Source organism: Nymphaea colorata, chromosome 2 (genome assembly GCF_008831285.2).
Source record: "Nymphaea colorata isolate Beijing-Zhang1983 chromosome 2, ASM883128v2, whole genome shotgun sequence".
Classification (NCBI taxonomy): domain Eukaryota; kingdom Viridiplantae; phylum Streptophyta; class Magnoliopsida; order Nymphaeales; family Nymphaeaceae; genus Nymphaea; species Nymphaea colorata.
Window position 1 is genome coordinate 27,197,121 of NC_045139.1, and position 17,963 is coordinate 27,215,083.

At 33.6% G+C, this 17,963-nt stretch overlaps 1 protein-coding gene across 3 annotated transcripts; it reads right to left on the bottom strand.

The window, feature by feature from the left end:
• Positions 1 to 5,505: 5,505 nt before the first annotated feature.
• On the bottom strand, positions 5,506 to 11,401 carry LOC116248888 (putative RNA methyltransferase At5g10620). 3 transcript variants are annotated; one of them, XR_004171067.2, is made up of 8 exons: positions 11,028 to 11,401; positions 10,836 to 10,867; positions 9,243 to 9,385; positions 8,900 to 8,966; positions 8,644 to 8,721; positions 7,175 to 7,320; positions 5,809 to 6,092; positions 5,506 to 5,709 (listed from the first exon to the last, which is right to left on the bottom strand). XR_004171067.2 is itself a non-coding variant. In XM_031621916.2 (7 exons), the coding sequence occupies exons 1-7, from the start codon at positions 11,095 to 11,097 to the stop codon at positions 6,053 to 6,055; spliced, it is 576 nt and encodes a 191-aa protein (XP_031477776.1). In that variant the 5' UTR covers positions 11,098 to 11,401; the 3' UTR covers positions 5,506 to 6,052. The 3 variants fall into 3 exon arrangements, 1 of the variants encoding a protein (XP_031477776.1); XR_004171068.2 differs by having other exon boundaries at positions 5,803 to 6,092; XM_031621916.2 differs by having other exon boundaries at positions 5,506 to 6,092.
• Positions 11,402 to 17,963: the final 6,562 nt, after the last annotated feature.

Sequence of the window (17,963 nt, forward strand, 5' to 3'; positions counted from 1 at the left end):
CAAAACCAGGATTTTAACAGGTGTCATCGAAAATGCCCCCCCTTAACCTCCCACCTTCTTCTAAACAAGGTAAAACGTAGGTACTGGCACATGCATCTCTCTATTTTATTTTCCGACAAGAAGAATAATCAAGCTTCCTGAAAATATTAACCTTCGGATTCAAAGGGTGCATATCTACCATGCCACATTCTGGTCAATTATACCAAGGTGTAATTTAGAACACTCTTCCTTTGACCACCACATTCTCTCTACCTCAAAATCATATATATATATATATATATATATATATATATATATATATATATATATATATATATATATATATATATATATATATATATATATATATATATATATATATATATATATATATAGAGAGAGAGAGAGAGAGAGAGAGAGAGAGGTAAAAACCGGATGCCTAAGTCAGGAATAAACCAGGCCCTCTGACTTTGATTTCTGAAATGTTTTTCTTTTTGCAATTTAACCTTATCGATATGATCTTAATAATAACTTGTTGCAAAACATATACTAAATTGATCATTTGTTAGACTTTAATGGTGTTTCTATATTAAGAAAAAATGAACGGCCCCCATGATATGATAATTATAAAAAAAACATTTTTCGTTAAAACAACTTGAATCAAATCATGTTCTATATCAAAATAGTCTTTATGAACATATTAAGATGTTCATATTTTATTTAAAGTAGTTTTTTGAATCAAAATCAAAGCAGCAAGCAACAAAGCTTTGAGTGTAACCCCTTAACCCCAAGTTGTATACCCATGGTTTTGGTTGCAAGTACTTAGGTAAGATTTAGATGACATTAAAATCTGGTTGGTCGAACTCAAAACATAGTTGGTTTCCAATTAGGTTCTTGTTTGCTGTTTGGGCCAAATTGAGTTAAGCAGAACCCAGGTAGGAACTGACCCAGTTGTAATTGAGTTAAAAAAAAAGAATAGTAGCTCTAGTACAAAACTCAATTTCAAGAGAGGCTTCAGATATTTGGGCCCTTTCATGAATTACAAAATCCACGGGTCATCCGCATGACAATGGTTGTGATAATGAATTTTGGTTGGCATTATATAATTGTTGCTTCTTCCATGCACAATTCTTCCATTGCTACTCTTCATCAACCTCCACGATGATAAGTTCTTATTGCTTGTTAATTTTCTTCTTCTTCTCTCTCTTTCTCTCTCTCTCATTGCTATGCTTTTCAAAAAAAGATGGATGTTAAGTCCTCTAGAAAATCAAATGACGCTTGACCTCATGAACACCACCATCACGAACATGGCTGCCGAATTAGTGCATACAATAATTTATATGATTTGCACTTTGACAATCTAGGGGAACAGTTAAAAATTTGGATTAGGTAAAACACACTACAATCTTCTTCACAAAATTAACAAGGGTATGAGGGTCAAAAACTAGTTTCAGAATTATATTGTGTATAAAATATTAGTTAAAGCTTTTTAAACACTTTTTATCTAAAAATATATAGTTAAAATTAAAATTATGTAAACTATTTGACCCTAGATTTGCTTTAATTTTTTTACCCAACTACTCTTGGTTTGAATTTTTTTTCCATATAGAAACAAGAATTCAAAATAGTACTCTTACAAAGAGTAGAGAAAGTCAGCCTGTCTTATATTTTTCAAGAATCTATTATATGTTTTGTTTTCTTTGAAGTTTAAAAAGGAAGCCTTGACTCTTCAATTGATCTTTTTGCTCCTTCGCTCTTTTCTTTACCACAATAGAACATGACAATGCGGTGACATAATTGAAATGAGGCAAAGCCCCATCCTACAATATAAAATGCTTCCTAGTTAATAAGCTCTTTAATGTTAAATGTGCATTCTTCATCATCCAGATAGTCCAGAACAGAAAACCTTCATCTCTGAGTACATGGTCTACTGACCACTTTGTTGAACTTTATTATCTTAATGTGGGAAGAGAAATTTGGGTAGAAATTTCCTTTGTTAATCTTTCCAGCTTTTTGTCCATGGCGATTTAGTGAATCTTCATAGGTACTTTAGGCAGATGGCATATTGTAGATAAAAAGTTTTCCCTTGATAAGCTAAATGTGCTATAACACATTATGATTATTCATCTAGTGGTTTTTTGACACATGAGGTTGGAGATAAAATCTTCAAAGAAAATCTTAGGAATATATTTGAAAAGATGGGATGCAAGATAGATAGTAGTAGAGGTCAATCCTCACATTTTTATACACATCTTGCCATTTTCCATTCCCCTTATTCTGATACGTGGATGACGTGCATTTTGGAGGATCGAGTTCTTTTTCTATCATTTGATATTTTGTTTCAACGAGCACCCCTTGGGTTTTCTTTGCATTTAACTTGAGGAGCATTGGAATGCATCCATGCATAGGTATTGTTACATGCATACTCAACAATAATTAGTAGCCTATGTCAAGTCTAGAATCAGAATTTGTTATTTCTCTCACATTGTTGGAGGTGGATCTTAGTATTTAAAAGCAATGTTGTAAAAGATGTAGCGTAATGCATATCGGTCAGGCCGACCTATACGCCATATGGTAACGTATCGCAAACATAGCATAGTGTATCATAAAAATAAATTTTTTAATTTTAAAACTAATAGAAATAGAGAAAAGCATAAAAAACCAAAAAAATTGAAAAAATAAACCAAAAATCAGAAAAAATCAAGAAAAATGTATTCAATATAAAAAGTCATATATAAGGAACATTCATGTATATCAACAACACATTTAAAAATAAGAAATCAAAGATTCAAAATAACATAATAAGCATCCATCACAATTTTAAACTTGAAAATTTTATAGAATCTTAGGAACCAAAAAACCCTTTTTTTCAAGCTTCCCACAATTCCCACTAAGAGAAAGCCTTTTTACTGGCTAGTAGACTCACCCAAATGAATCCTTAGTGATTTTTTATGAAATGGACAAAATCTCTCCCTTCCACATCTCTTGGAGTCTTTAGAAACAAGAAGAGAGAGAGAGAAAGAGAGAGAGAGAGAGAGAGAGATAAGTATTTAAACTTTAAAAAATAACACAAAAAAGGGCTGTTGGGCCCCTTTTTTGTGTTTTTTCCCATATCATACGATACGATGGTGTATCGCCCGTATCGTATGATATGACACATGTATCTTATGATATGACGTCCATATTGTAAGATACGGGCGATACGCTTATGATACACAAGTGGATCGTGTATCATAAGCATACCATATAGGTTTTCTAAACCTATACAGTACGTATGTGTATCATACGATGCAGATAGCATTGCTTAAGAGCACTAGAACTCACTTTGCAAATAACATAACTTAAATATACAATTGACATAGCACAAGGAAGTATTAGGAGTTCAAGTCTGCTAGATGATGAATGTTGTCAGACAGCCAAACATATGATACACAAGTGGATCGTGTATCATAAGCATACCATATAGGTTTTCTAAACCTATACAGTACGTATGCGTATCATACGATGCAGATAGCATTGCTTAAGAGCACTAGAACTCACTTTGCAAATAACATAACTTAAATATACAATTGACACAGCACAAGGAAGTATTAGGAGTTCAAGTCTGCTAGATGATGAATGTTGTCAGATAGCCAAACATTAAAATTTTATCAATAAAAAACAGTTGTCATAGGAGCATTAGGTGATGGTTTATCGTACAACAACACTTCATGGTGTTTCTCAACAACAGTTTATGGTGCTTTCAGTGACAGAATTTTAATTTTTAGTAACCCAACAATATCCAATATCCAGCATATTTGAATCCTCAGAATTTATTATTTGCACAGCCCTTACTATGGCATTGTTGTGTTTGACTACGCTCATTCTAAGTTTTTAGTTATTGTAATGTTTGCAGGAATAAAACCAGCACCTGCATATTCTACATGAAGATCATTAATCGTTTGCAAGTATGCAGAGGCATGTGACCTTGCATTGATTGTGGATAAAGACAAAGCACAAATGATACTTGACATTTATAGTTTCAACTTATTGCAATTTAAGAATGGAATGCAACGAGCTATTAGTGTCACACTACCACATCGCAGAAATGACACAACCACGATGCAATTAGAGAGGTAAGGCCAAGAGTAACATATATATGCTCTAGCATGATTTATGAAGGGATAGAAGAAAAGCAAACTTTTGGTACTATCGGAGCCTATGAAGCTAGATCATATTTTAATTTCATTATGCCCATTTGAATCGAACTGCGAGAGAGAGAAAGAGAAAAGGGGGGGAGGGGGAGAGAGAGAGAGAGAGAGAGAGAGAGAGAGATATTACCCAAAAATAACACATTGAAATCACTTTTTACAATTTTCCCATTTCTTTAGGTTCAAAGATAGGAAAACGAATTAAATAAAGAGTTTTTTTCTTTTGCAAATGCAAGATTTTGGAAAAGTTAAAAAAAAAATAGTTGGAATCCAAGAAAAAAAATTTCCATGAAGACATTTCTTGCATTCAAACAAGGCCTTATACATCATTTTCATAAGTACTTTAAGGCTAATAAGCTAGTAGAAACTTCTCCCCACCCAGACAAGGGGTTGGACTCACATTGCCTTATCTTCTACGTTTATATAGTTTTCTTAAGCACGTACGGACGTGAGACTTTCAAACATTGATTTTTTTAATTAACATGCAAAAAATAAGCAGTCCAATACTTGGACCTTTATTGCAGCCTAAATTGTCATATTTACTTCTGATGGAATTCGGAAGCACCTCAGTAATCAGAAAGCAATTAACCTTGCTCATAATCATCTAAATAGTGTAGGATCCCACAATGAAAAAGATGTTTAATTTAGTTATTTATTGTTGCCTTTCGTTGCACCTTGTATCACCAAAGGCTGGCATCTTTAAGATTTGATTAAAGCATCTTTGCATGAGGTTCTCCGATAAAGAACGAAAAGATTTCTTTTGATGTTGTTATGAGTGCAAATATTGCCGAACCAATTGTGACTTCATGTGGTCATCTCTTCTGGAGGCATTGTTTATAACAGTGCATCCATGCTCATATACCAAAGTAATTCAAGTAATCAAACTGTTGTAACATTGACACCAAAAAAAAAAAAGAAATAAAGAAATAAAACTATTGTTTAATAATTTTTGTTTGTGATAATGTCATTGCATATATGTGCATTGTCTCAAGTAGAGTTTGATCATTTAAACCTCAAGTTGATTATCAATTATTTGGATATCTTTTTGAATTTTAGCCTAAATACAATTGAAGACTTAGCGTTCACAAATGTTTGGGTTTGAATTTTGGTTATTTAATTCTAATACATATTATATGAAATTTACTTTAGTATAAAAATAATCACAACCAAGTTAGTGGCATCCAAACAAGAACTCATTTCGTTAAAGTGAAAACTAACTTTGGGAGTCGTCACCTAAACACACACAGAGACAAAACTCCTATAGTGAATCCTTGACCTCCTATTTAGTATTTATAGACCGAAGCTTATCACATTAAAGAAAAGGAAAGCAAGAAAATTTCAAAAAATGATATATATTATATAAAGTTGGTCAGTTGATGAATGCGATGTGCCATCAGATACATGAATCACACAAAATGTCAGCAAGCTCAGTACCTATTCTGGATTGGATCAGTCAATATAAAAGAGACAAGAAGCATCATGACCAAGAGGGCTTCTGCTCCTGGATACACCAGTTTATCATGTTCACCAATCAATTCATCTGCAAATATGAGAGAACAGTTCTCATGGTGAATACCAACAGCTTTCATGCTTGATGTTAGCCAAAAGTCTGAGAAAGGAATTCGGAAAATACATGTACCCAGATTTTTTATATCATTTGAACTCATGAGGTCTGAGCAAGAAATTCAGTTGCATCTCTGACTATTGCTGCTAACTCTTCATATGGTAGGTAAGAATGAGTGCCAGATAACTTGAACAACATTCCCCTTCAATAAATCCCTCAAAGCGACTGAATTAGGCAGTATTCCTATTCGAGTATTGCAAGAACACCGTCAATGCGGACAACTGAAGCATGGACTGTTAAACCCAGCCCACATTAGTCACTAATGATGGTACTTTTGACCTTTGAGAATTGTCCATGCTCTGAAACCACCAATAAAATTGTCATCTTCCATCCAAAGCATTAACAATAAATAATCATTAAAAAAACATCTGTAACTGAAGAAACTTTAAAAAGACACCACACACACACACACACACACACATATACATACATACATACATACATATATATATATATATATATATATATATATATATATATATATATATATATATATATATATATAGTAGATACCACTTGGGTAAAGGGATAAAAACTAGGACTCTTAAATTCATGTTAAAAAGTGTTATTAAACAAAATGTGGACCTTGTAATGTGTTTATAAACACCAATTTAATACAAATCATGTTTTAGTTCAAGTCATTTTTGTAAAAGTAATTGACTTTTCTACTATTAAAATTTTGATGTTATAAGAGCCATTCATTTTTTTTATTAAAAAACATTATTTAAGTAAGAAAGTGACTAACTTAATATATGCTTCTCATCAAATCAATCTTAAGAGTTCTGATCATATCTATAAAGTTAGATTGTACAAAGAATATTTTAATAACTAATTTTAATGGGTTTGGTTTTTGTCTCTTACTCAAGTCGTCTTGTTTTTACCAAACTTTCCTATATATATATATATATATATATATATATACAGTTCTGATGGGCGCGCAGACAGAAATGGTCATGGCCCAGAAGACAGAAAGTGCGTCGAGTACCGTCAGCAGCAAATCTACTATTTTGCTTGAGTCCACGATAGGAAGTATGAATTCTGAATCCATGCATTGTGTTGCTAACAATCACCGTTAAAAATTCACACAGGTTGTTAGTTAAGTAGTTGGTTAGTCGCAACTAAGGAGATAAGCACAGAATTTATCCCATAAATTTGTGGTCCCTTACAAACTTTAGCTAATAAGAATAAAAAGGGAGATGAATTAAAAGGAGAAGCTCAGATGCACAGATTTACAGATAACAGATTTACATTTGACATCACATGCATTAAACAGGGTTCACTTATCTATATAAAAATGTTTCTTCTAGGTAAAAACTTTCCAATCCAAAACACTGAATCAGAATACTAGTAGAAGCAGCTGCTGGTAACAAGTCAACCATACCTGTAAATCTGCTCCAAAAGTACAATCAATGCAATTTGATGATTTAAGACCATAGAGGACAAGCGTATAGTGACATCAGCACGTTTACGCAATTTTTCTCCATGGCCATAAGGGCCACCTATGCAGAAAACTAGTGTAGATGAACCCTGCAGAAGAAATAAACATAAAACTTATACAGACGATCATATCAACTAGATGACATTTTTGGTGACCAATTGTCTGACTTGCATGATGGAGAATAAGCTGAAAAACATATAATTCTGTACTATAAGCCATAAGGTATGGTGTCCAGATGAACAGTCAAAGTAGAGAAAATGCAGACAAAAGCTAACTACTAATTTCAGTTGGATTAGCTAGAAAAGTAACTCTGTCAGAAATATATAGACATCTCCTATCTAGAAAATTAGATCCCAATAACTACCTTTTGCAACAAGCAAAACAGGTAAATATATAGCAATCAGGTCAACATTTTGAGCAGAGCATCATAAAAATTGAAAAAATGAATCACCCACCAGGCTGTGAATCCAGTGAATCAGCGGCCTCAGCAATTCAGCTAAATTGATTGTAAATCAGCAAAACAAATTATTATATTCATTTTCTGTAAAAATAAAATATGTATATATAATAACCTCACAATATTTAAAAAACAATAAAAAAATGAACAGCATGTGACATGTGGCCATTGGCACCTATGCATCGGCCAATGAATTGAATCAGTTTGCCAGTAATTCGATTCAGATCCGCTAATTTAAGCCAGTTTCTATACCACAGATTCGGATGTCTTTCAATCTGCCGCATAAAAGTAATTTTATAACTACTAGCTGTCATTCAGTTTTTGAAAAAGTACTTTCGAAGTAACAGCATGTGAATTATCCACTCAATTTAACTGGCTCAGAGTAGTCCTCATAAGTTCTTGTATTCCCTACCAACTCCTACATCATACTAGGTGTGTATGTGTGTGTGTGTGTACGTGAGAGAGAGAGAAAGAGAGAGAGAGAGAGAGTACATAGTTTATCTACTTCAATTTCTTTTTGCATTGTTGAATAGGCAGTAAATCCGTAAATGTAACCATAATTGCAGATGAGAAAATTTGAGCATATGGAAACAAAAGCTATAGTATATAATTGTTGATATGTTAAATAAAGATTTTTTAGGAGATTTAGAAGACAACACGGATCAAGTGCCCACCCTGTTGGAAAGAAATGCATGACGGGAGACATAAGGCTTCCAAGTGATAGCAAAGGATGAAGGGAGGAGGCTACTTAAATCCTGCCACACAGGCCAACCAGGGTGCACGTTGATCATGTATGGGACTCCTAAGTCCTATCATCTCTCACCCACTTCATATAGGCTAGAGGGTTCACGGTTCAACAGTCACTATGTTGGGCTTGCTTTAAGATTTACAAGAAGAAATGTGACACATTAAGTATCTACTCTTTTCACTGAAAAAGTATTGCAAAACTACATACCGTATTTCCTGCCTCTCTCACCATCTCAGCCATTTGTTCAGATCCAATATCCAAACCATTCTCATCCAGCACAACTACCTGAATAAAGATAGAGAACACAAAAGGTCCAAAGGAAACCCAACATAGTCCTGTAGAAAAGCCACTAGTTGTACATTCATAGAACTACAAGAATCTTGTGCAACATATCATAAAATGGAAGGTTACAGCAATCACTCTCAAGTACTCTGAGGATTAACAAGGTTTCTTGTGAATATACCCAGTCATCAGATCTTATGTGGTGCATAATTTTTAAATCTTCCCCATCTATCTGGGCCTTCACATCACTGCTTAGAACAAAGTAGATTAGTTAAGTTCCCTGCAAAATGACCTGTGAAATTGAAAACAGCACTTACAACATGACAGGGACTTCTACCAGCTAAATTTGCAGAGGAAGTGCAAAGAGTTAGCATAATGAGAATAAACAAGGACCAATTGTTTGTACAACTTAAGGTTGTGTGGATGCTCAACAATGAAAAGAAATGTGTGCACACAAAACAATGATGTACCACTTAAAATTTTTCCTCAGCTGCCAATTATTGGCTAAATCTGTTCAAGCATACCTAGTATGTTTAGGATTTGATTTTAATTGAATGTCATCAACACTGCAATAGGACTTGAGCTTCTCCATGTATTCTTCCACCAACAGCTGGGTACCCTTGGATCTTTTTTTTCCAATTGTAAATAAACGTACAGGAAGAGATTTCTGCCACATGATAGAATCAAAATGAATAAAATGGTCCCAAAATAATTTCAAGAAGACATAATTGACCAGATGCACCATCACATAGACAAGCATGTCAAAGGGGATAGACAGACATTATGTGCTGCTAATTTTTTGGCAAAGGGGCACATTGCAACAGAGACATGTTCCAATTAGTGAGAGGAACACTGCTTAAGGTATCCGGAGAAGCCCAATTGCCCATGCAACTGCATTAAGCATTCAGAAGCTAATGCTATTTCTGCATGTATTGAGCCTGTATGTACTCTTGACCAACATATTCAAAGAGGCAGGGGCTAGAAAGAATTCTGCTAACTTGATGTAAGCTTGGTGATGGATTCACACAGCAAGTTTGTCTTTTATGATGTAGAATTAAGATTATCTAGGAATTACAGGAAAATAATAAAAAATGTAAAGGAAGAAGAAAGTGACAGCAATAACTGGAAAAGTAAAGAAAATTAAAGGGAAAAGAAAAAATTGATAATTTATTTAAAGCTGGGCCGAACTTTAAACTACCCAATATCTAATCTATTTAAAGATGACAATTTCCTATATGATAAAATTCTATTTTGATAAACATTCACAGATGATAATTACTTTAAGTAATTATCCACTTATTTAATAAAAACAAAACCGTCCAAGCAAATAGAAATTCCCAATTGAACACAGTCATTAAACTAGATCCCGTATCTAGATACAAGCTAAAGATCCATAGAAACATAATTGGATTCAAATGGATCTCATGAGTCTCTGTCACATCATGTTTGTCTCCTGCATCATAACGCAAAAACATGAAGCAAGAAGCTGGTGTTAGGATCCCCCAAGAACTGGCAGCAGAAAATGGGAAGTAGAGAAAAGGTATTCTAAGCTCAGTGTAGCCAGGATGCGCATCCCCAACACATTATCTTGAAGACTTGAACAATGTCTATATTAGTGATCAAGCGCAGCAGGTGCCAGGTACAGCCAAATAAACAATTCTTACCTGCTTCCAATTTGCAATTCAAGCAACTTAAGCGGCTTATGATCCTTTAGCTAAGCACCAAAGACAAACAAAAACTTGGTTGGACATAATTAATGGTCAGTCATAGATTTAATTTCTTTACGACTCTTCCCGTTAATATAGATTTCTCCAGAAAACAATGAATGAAAATCATGCGTTGCAACATTAATAACAATAATTGTACTATGCGTGACAGCGGCAGCAGTTATTTAAGCAGTAATTCTGTGACTATGAACCGACCAACTTCATTTGAAGAGCAAATAGATCAACACTCGATGAGAAACGCTTGCAGAAGCAAATTTAGACGTAAATGATGCCAGAACAGAACAGAGACGACTTAAGTAACCACTCAAAGCGACTAATAAAGACTCATTTCGTAACACCACAACTTACAGGGAGAAAGAAGCGAACTGAAATTAAAGAAGAAGAAATTACCACAGACTGGTACGGTCGTGCTAATCTCGTCCCTGAAAAGAAAACAAAGAGAGAGAGAGAGAGAGAGAGAGAGAGAAGAGAGAGTTTCTCTTAGTTCTTGCAACGTAAATACAAAATGAACTGAAGCGACTACAAGATTGAATTCTTAGTGAAGATGAAGGAAAACAAATAATCAGAAAAGAAGATTATGACCTAAATGAGGAGGAGAATGAGGGTTTTTCATGAGAGAGAGTCGAGAGTTGCCGCAGAGTGGGAAAGCCATCCTTCAGTTCCGGAAAGCCGGGAAACCATGAAAAAGGCAGCTCGTACAGGGTGAGGCGGAGGAGATGTGTGCCTCACGAACTGAACTTTGGCGCGGTTGCCGCGGTCGGTAAGTCTTCCTAGAAGCAACAAATATCGATGTGAGCTATGACTCGGGTATTTTGGTCGATCTGTAGATAACAGTTGGGACAGGAAGAGGATCCGATTTTCTGAACTTGAATGCGAAGGCGCGAGTCTTTGCGCAGGGGCCGTTCGTAGTTGATTCTTGCGCAACGGCCGTGCCCAGTTGATTTGACATGAAAATGTGTAGAAACATGTTTATCTTATGAAGGCGTCCTTGTTGCTATTTTTCCCATGAAATTAGTCTCCAAGAACGAAGATATCTCAAAATACAGCGGTAGCTGGTGCTTAATATATTATTTTGTAATACTTTTAGTTTTTTTTCACAAGGAAACTGAAAAAGAAATGAATATTCAATTTGCAAGGCCCTCTAAATAGCAACTTTTTGTATAAAAGAATAAACAAATTTCTTTCTTAATCATTCAAGATGCATGGCTTGTTCATATGCTAAACCATTAGGTCATTAGCATGCTTCTGAATATAAAATTTCTGTTTGTGGTGTTTCTAGCATTTGAGGAATTATTAACAAAATTCAACAACATATATATATATATATATGGGCATTGATTTTTTGTCCTTATTTAACTTGAAAGCCTCAAACCCGCATTTCTCAATGAGGACTTAGCAGCAGCCAAGAATTTTTTCTGAGAGGCACTAATACATGGTATATAAAAAGTCTTGCAAATTTTAAAAATAAAACGAATAGCTATAGTTATTGATAAAGTTAAAATTGTAGTCAAATAGCTATAGTTATGAACAGATTTACAATTGGCTTCAAAAAGAAGTAAATCAAAAAGTGCAGATATGAAGAAATTTACAATTGACCCTTCCAAAAAGCAAAGCAAATGAGTATAGATATGAACAAATTTACAATTGACCTCTAAAAAGCAAATCAAAAAACTATAGTCATGAATAAAATTTAAAATTGGCTCTCTCTACTTTTCATGTTCTGAAAATAGTGCATAATTGTTTCATTATTGATATCGTCAAATGTGTCCATCTCAATGTAAATAACCAAATATCATTGATCCATTCATCTCTCATTTTTATGAAGCCGAGTTTTGATAATGTTCATAGTTGAAATGTTCTTTTAACACTTGTTGTCACGGCTAGTAAAGTTAGTGCCAACTTAACCAATGGATACACTAAAGGAAACACTATATGTTCTTCAATTGTTATAATCATTTTATAATGCTCAATCAAAGATTTTAAATTTGAAAATTCTTCAGTATTTTTCATGTCTTCAATATATACTTCCAATTGACTTTGAAGTTTATGTAGGTCTACTCCATGGAAGTCTATAGGGTAGAGCTCAGCAAGACGAATCAACTTATATTTATCAAAAGTATAAGAACAATTTTTTACTCAAACATGCTACTAAAAGAAGGTTGTCTACATTTGCCTCAACGAAAAGACTATTCAATTCTTGAAGTTGCATATCATTAGTAGTATAAAACACTTCTACACAATAATGATGCAAACATATAATCATTTCTAATGCACATCTAGTCGTCCTTAAGGTCTATATGAGTTCTCCAAGTCATGCATTAAAACAACAAATTTATTTTACAATATAGAGATATTATTCATAAAAGAGTCTCAACCATCATCTCTCAAATCTTGAAGGCATTCCTTTGATAAAACAACCAAAGTCATGGCATTCATAATATATTATTCTTTTCATTAGAGTGCATATCAAAGTGTGTTAGTTATCCTTAGAACTCTATGCTAATACAAATTCAAAGTCTTGCAATGTATATGTCAATTCAATTGCATCTTATTTTTCTTTTATTATATTTTCTGCAATAAAATCTAAGTCATAATCACGAAGGAAACATGTCAATTAAATTGACTATAGCATCATAATAATAACTCCAACAAGTATCAACAGGTTGACTCATCTGTTGATTCAGTCCTCATCATGTTTTAAGTTCAATTAACTCAAGTGCTTTAGCGATTCTTATACATTATGCTTTTCAAATAAGCTCAAGTCTCTTGCATGAAGTAGAGAACAAAGTTTGACAACCTTGACAATATTTCAAAATAGAATCCAGTTATTAGATGATTTTCAAATATAGCAACTAATGTTAATTGGAGTTGATGTGAAAAACAATTATGATGATATGCAAACTCATTTTTATTCAATATAAGAGTCTTTAATACATTAAAAATTCATTTCATATTGTTTGCTTCATCATAACCCTATATACTCAAATTTGATATATTCAATCTATGCTTACAAAATGTTTCTTCAACAACTGCATTGAGTGACATGGCACTTGTCTCAAGAACATGCACAAGAGCAAGAAAACATTTGACTACTTGACCTTTTTCATTAATAAATCCTAACACGAGCAATTTGTTCTTTGGTTGATAAATCTCCAAAATCATTAAGCAAAATAGAAAAAAAAAAAAACAAACCTCCAAGCTTCTTTATAATAGCATTTATAGTTTCCATAACACATGCCCTCACAATATCGTTTTACATATGTAGCGATGTCAACTTGTAATTTTTGAAAGCATTTTTCAGTACAACTTTATCAATTTGACTATTGATCTTTATAGGGTATTTCATTATATTAATAATGTTTTTTTATTAAGAGAGTTGTCACTTTCATCATGCACTCAAATGTTAATCCTTATTTTAGCAAGAATCTTATCACATTAATAATTGCGAGTTTGATATACATTTTTGGTTGATCATTTTGTCTCTAAAATATTATATTAATATGCTTTCTTTGTCACATCAAGTTTTCACACTTCATTTATGCTGCATTGTGATGACTATTAGAGCCTCCAACATGTATTTAAGTCTCTTCTTCTCTTTTCAATGATCAAATCCTTCAGACATAAATGCTTCTAGAATATATCTATTTGTATGTTCTTGAAAACAAAGAAGCACAAAGAAAGCTTAATGTGGTTCAGCCCTTGGTAAAGATGAAGAATTTTTTTCTCAACTCTCATATGCATGGTGAGAGTGTGAGCTGATTTATTAATTGGGAATTGCTACAATTCAGATCTACTAATTTATGATATTGATTAGTATGGCTGTTGTTATATTGTTTATGGTTTCTATCTTTACCCATTATTTTATGAAGCAACAAGTCCTCATGATTTGGTTTTGTATATATCTTAACATGCCCCCACAAGCCAATACTTTTGTGAACTAGGTTGAGCTTGCCTCTGAGATCATGAAAGTTTGGTCCAGCCAATGCCTTAGTCAAAATATATGCAATTTGATCTTTAGATTTGATTAACTTAACTGTAATCCCCCCTTTGCCACTTTTTCCGTAACAAAATGGAAGTCAATTTGTATATGCTTGGCATGAGTATGGAACACTTGATTAGCAGCATGGTGGGTTGCGCCTAGATTATCACATTTCAATATTAGAGCCTCTTGTGTAGGAACTTGGATATCTTTAAGAAAGTGTTGCAGTCATATTAGTTCAGTCGTAACTCTAGCCATGGTTTTTTACTCTACTTCAGTGCTAGAGCAAGCTATAGTATGTTGTTTGTCAGACCCCCATGATATAATATTTCTTCATAGTATGGTAATAGATTTGCTTGTGGACCTCCTATTGTCTGGGCATCCAACCCAGTCTACATCAAAGTAGGCTGCAAGTTTCCAATGAGATGCCATTTTTGTGTGTAGTCCATGATGTCCAGTTTCTTAAACATAGCAAAGTATCTGCTTTACATGTGTCTAGTGAATATTTGTAAGTTCATGGAGGAATTGACAAGCTTTATTGGCAGAAAAACATATATTTGGATGAGTTAGTGTCACATACTATAGAGACCCTACGATACTTCTATATATAGTCACATCTTTAAGTTTGTCTCATTCAAACTTAGACAGGGGCCTTTTGGGTGTTGTTGGCATAACCACCGCCTTGGCTTCTTCTATGTGAGCTTGTTTTAGGAGTTACTTGATGTATTTCTATTGTGACAAGAGAAATCTGGTTTCTTTGTGACTAACATCAATTCCAAAAAAGCAATGAATCTCCCGAAGTCTTTGATTGAGAATTTGTTACCTATTCATTGATGAAGTTTTGCAATTCATGTGAAGGACTCCCTGTCACAATGAAATCTTCTATGTAGATAAGAATGTACACAATATATAATGCATGTGGATCTATATTGGATTTAGATCCTTCAAATTCCTTGAATATATGGTATGTGCTCAAGTTTTCAAACTATGCCCATAGAGCTTGTTTGAGACCATATAGAGATTTTTAGTGCTGCTCTTATCTTCAAATCCTAGTGGTTGACTCATATAAACTTCTCTCTTTTAAAGTCCAATGAGGAAATGAATTGTTGATGTCCAGTTGGTAAACTTTCCATCTTTGACTAGTCGCAATGGATAGAACAAGTTGAATCATTGCAGGTTTCACAATAGGACTGAAAGTATCAAAGTAGTCTATCCCTTCACATTGACTATATCCTTTAGCCACAAGACAAGCTTTGAACCGTTTCAAAACCCATCTGCATGTCTCTTAATCTTGTAAATCCATTGACATCCTACTACATTGTAATGTGATTTACAATGAACCAAATCCCAAGTTTTGTTTCTACAAAGAGCTTCTATCTTGCTTATCATAGCTTTGTTTCATTTGTCATATTTTATGGCTTCTTGCAAGTTTAGAAGTTCAGTATTTTTGTCAATTACTTTAGGTTCAGTTTTACTAAGATAGATAAAAAAAAAATTGTCCCTGAGTTCTATCCTGAGAGCATGTGAGCATAGGATGGTTTCTAGCATGCGTGTTTTTGGTCCTTAGAGTGTGGTTAGTTTTCGTTTATTTTTGAGAAGTGTTGTTTGGTTCAGTTGGATCTAGAGGTTCGGGTGCTTCAATATTAGGTTGTTGAGAGATAAAACCGGTTGTTGTGATGGTTGAAGATTCACACAGATTGGGTAAGGGGATAAGTTGAGAATTTGTAGTTGGCTGAGTTTTGTGTTTAGCTAGCCATTGGATAATTTCTTAGGCAGTAATGGGTGTTCTTGAACAAAAGTATAAAGGTTTTCTCATCAAATAGGGCATGTCTTGAGATAATGACCTACTTGTTCAAAGGATTGTAACATATATAACCTTTAAAACATTTGGGAAAGGCAAGGAATGCACAAGGATGAGATTTGGGAGAAAGTTTTGATTTGTTTTGGGGACTGATTAGTGCATACATAGTACATCCAAACACATTTATATTTTTAGGCGAGGCTTATAACCAAGAAAATTTTCATATGGGGTTAATTCTTGTGCACCAATAGGCAGCCTATTGATGATATAAACAGCCATTGTAAAAGCATTTGTCCAAAAATTAGTTGCATACAAGCATGTGTTTGCATCCCCAAAATTTTTTTGTTTTTTTTTAGAGTGTTCCAGAAAAATGAGATTTTTATTTGAAAATAAAAGAGAAAGGGACTCGCCCGTCGGTACGAGGATGAACCGTTCCCGGCGCCTTTACCGAAGGTAATCAATCCAAGGGCTATGTTTATTATTGACGCATTTCATTTTGGCTTAAACATCTTTTCTATATGCGGTGTAGAAGAATATTGGAAGTTTGATGTTTCAAACTTTTGAAAAAGTTCTTGAACAATTGCTTGAGAATGTGAAACATTTTGATGAAAACTAGAGTTGGGAAATCTTTTAAATATCATTTGAAAAGTTTGGGAATCACTTTGGAGTCATTTTAGTGTTCTCTTAAGACTTTAAGTAGGCTTGAGATTTTGCTCTAATTCGGTTACCACCTAGTTAGAGCTCCATCTCATCTTGCTTAAATTTTTTTAGAGATGTGTTTGTTCTCATTTGTGATATTGAGTGGAAGTGAATGCATGAATGCATCAATCCTAAGATGAATGGAAGAAAAATGACTCATTCCTACCACAACATTCATCTAAGACATTCCTACCAAAACATACATCTAAGATTTTTGTTTTTATAGTTATCATATATAAGAAAAAAAAATTTTTGAAAATGGATTGGGATTGTAGACCATCAAGCATGAATCCAATATTGGGTCATTACTTGAGTTGTGGTATTAATGAAGTCGGTAAATGAAAAATTAAAATCTTAAATGGTAAGATATTGGAAGAATGAAAAAGATGAAGGACTACATCCAAAGAGAGATATAGAGAAAGAAAAAGTTCTTGAAAATCATAAAATCACATGTTTTGAAAAAAAAAAAGATATGTATTTGTATACATATATGAAAGCTTATGAAAATGATGTTTATATCAAGTAGAGAAGAGAAGATCATTTTAGAATGAGAAAGAGAGATTTTAAAATGACATACACGTACATATATATATTTATATATACGTATACGAGAGTTTATAAAAGTATGTTAAATCATAGAAAGAGAAACAACAAAGAAAGATATTCATGTGCATGCATACGTATATAACATATATATACGCATCCGTTTTTATGAATATGAAAATCAAAGAATGATTTGAAAACCGTCGACTTCAAATTTTGATATAGGCCGGAAGGGAGCTTGGACTCATGCAAGAGCCTAAGCTAAGTCTCCAAGGCCACATTAGAGAGATTTCTTTTGAAAAATATGATTTATATAAAAACATAGAATGTTATGATTTAGTTTTCCACAAGGGATATATTTCTTCCACCGTTGGGTATGGAAGAAAACAAATCATACAATAAGATACTCATTAGGGTTCCTAATGGGATGATTAAAAGAAAACTAACGCGAAATGTCATGCAAATGCATATTAACATGTACATATTCGTGAGGGTT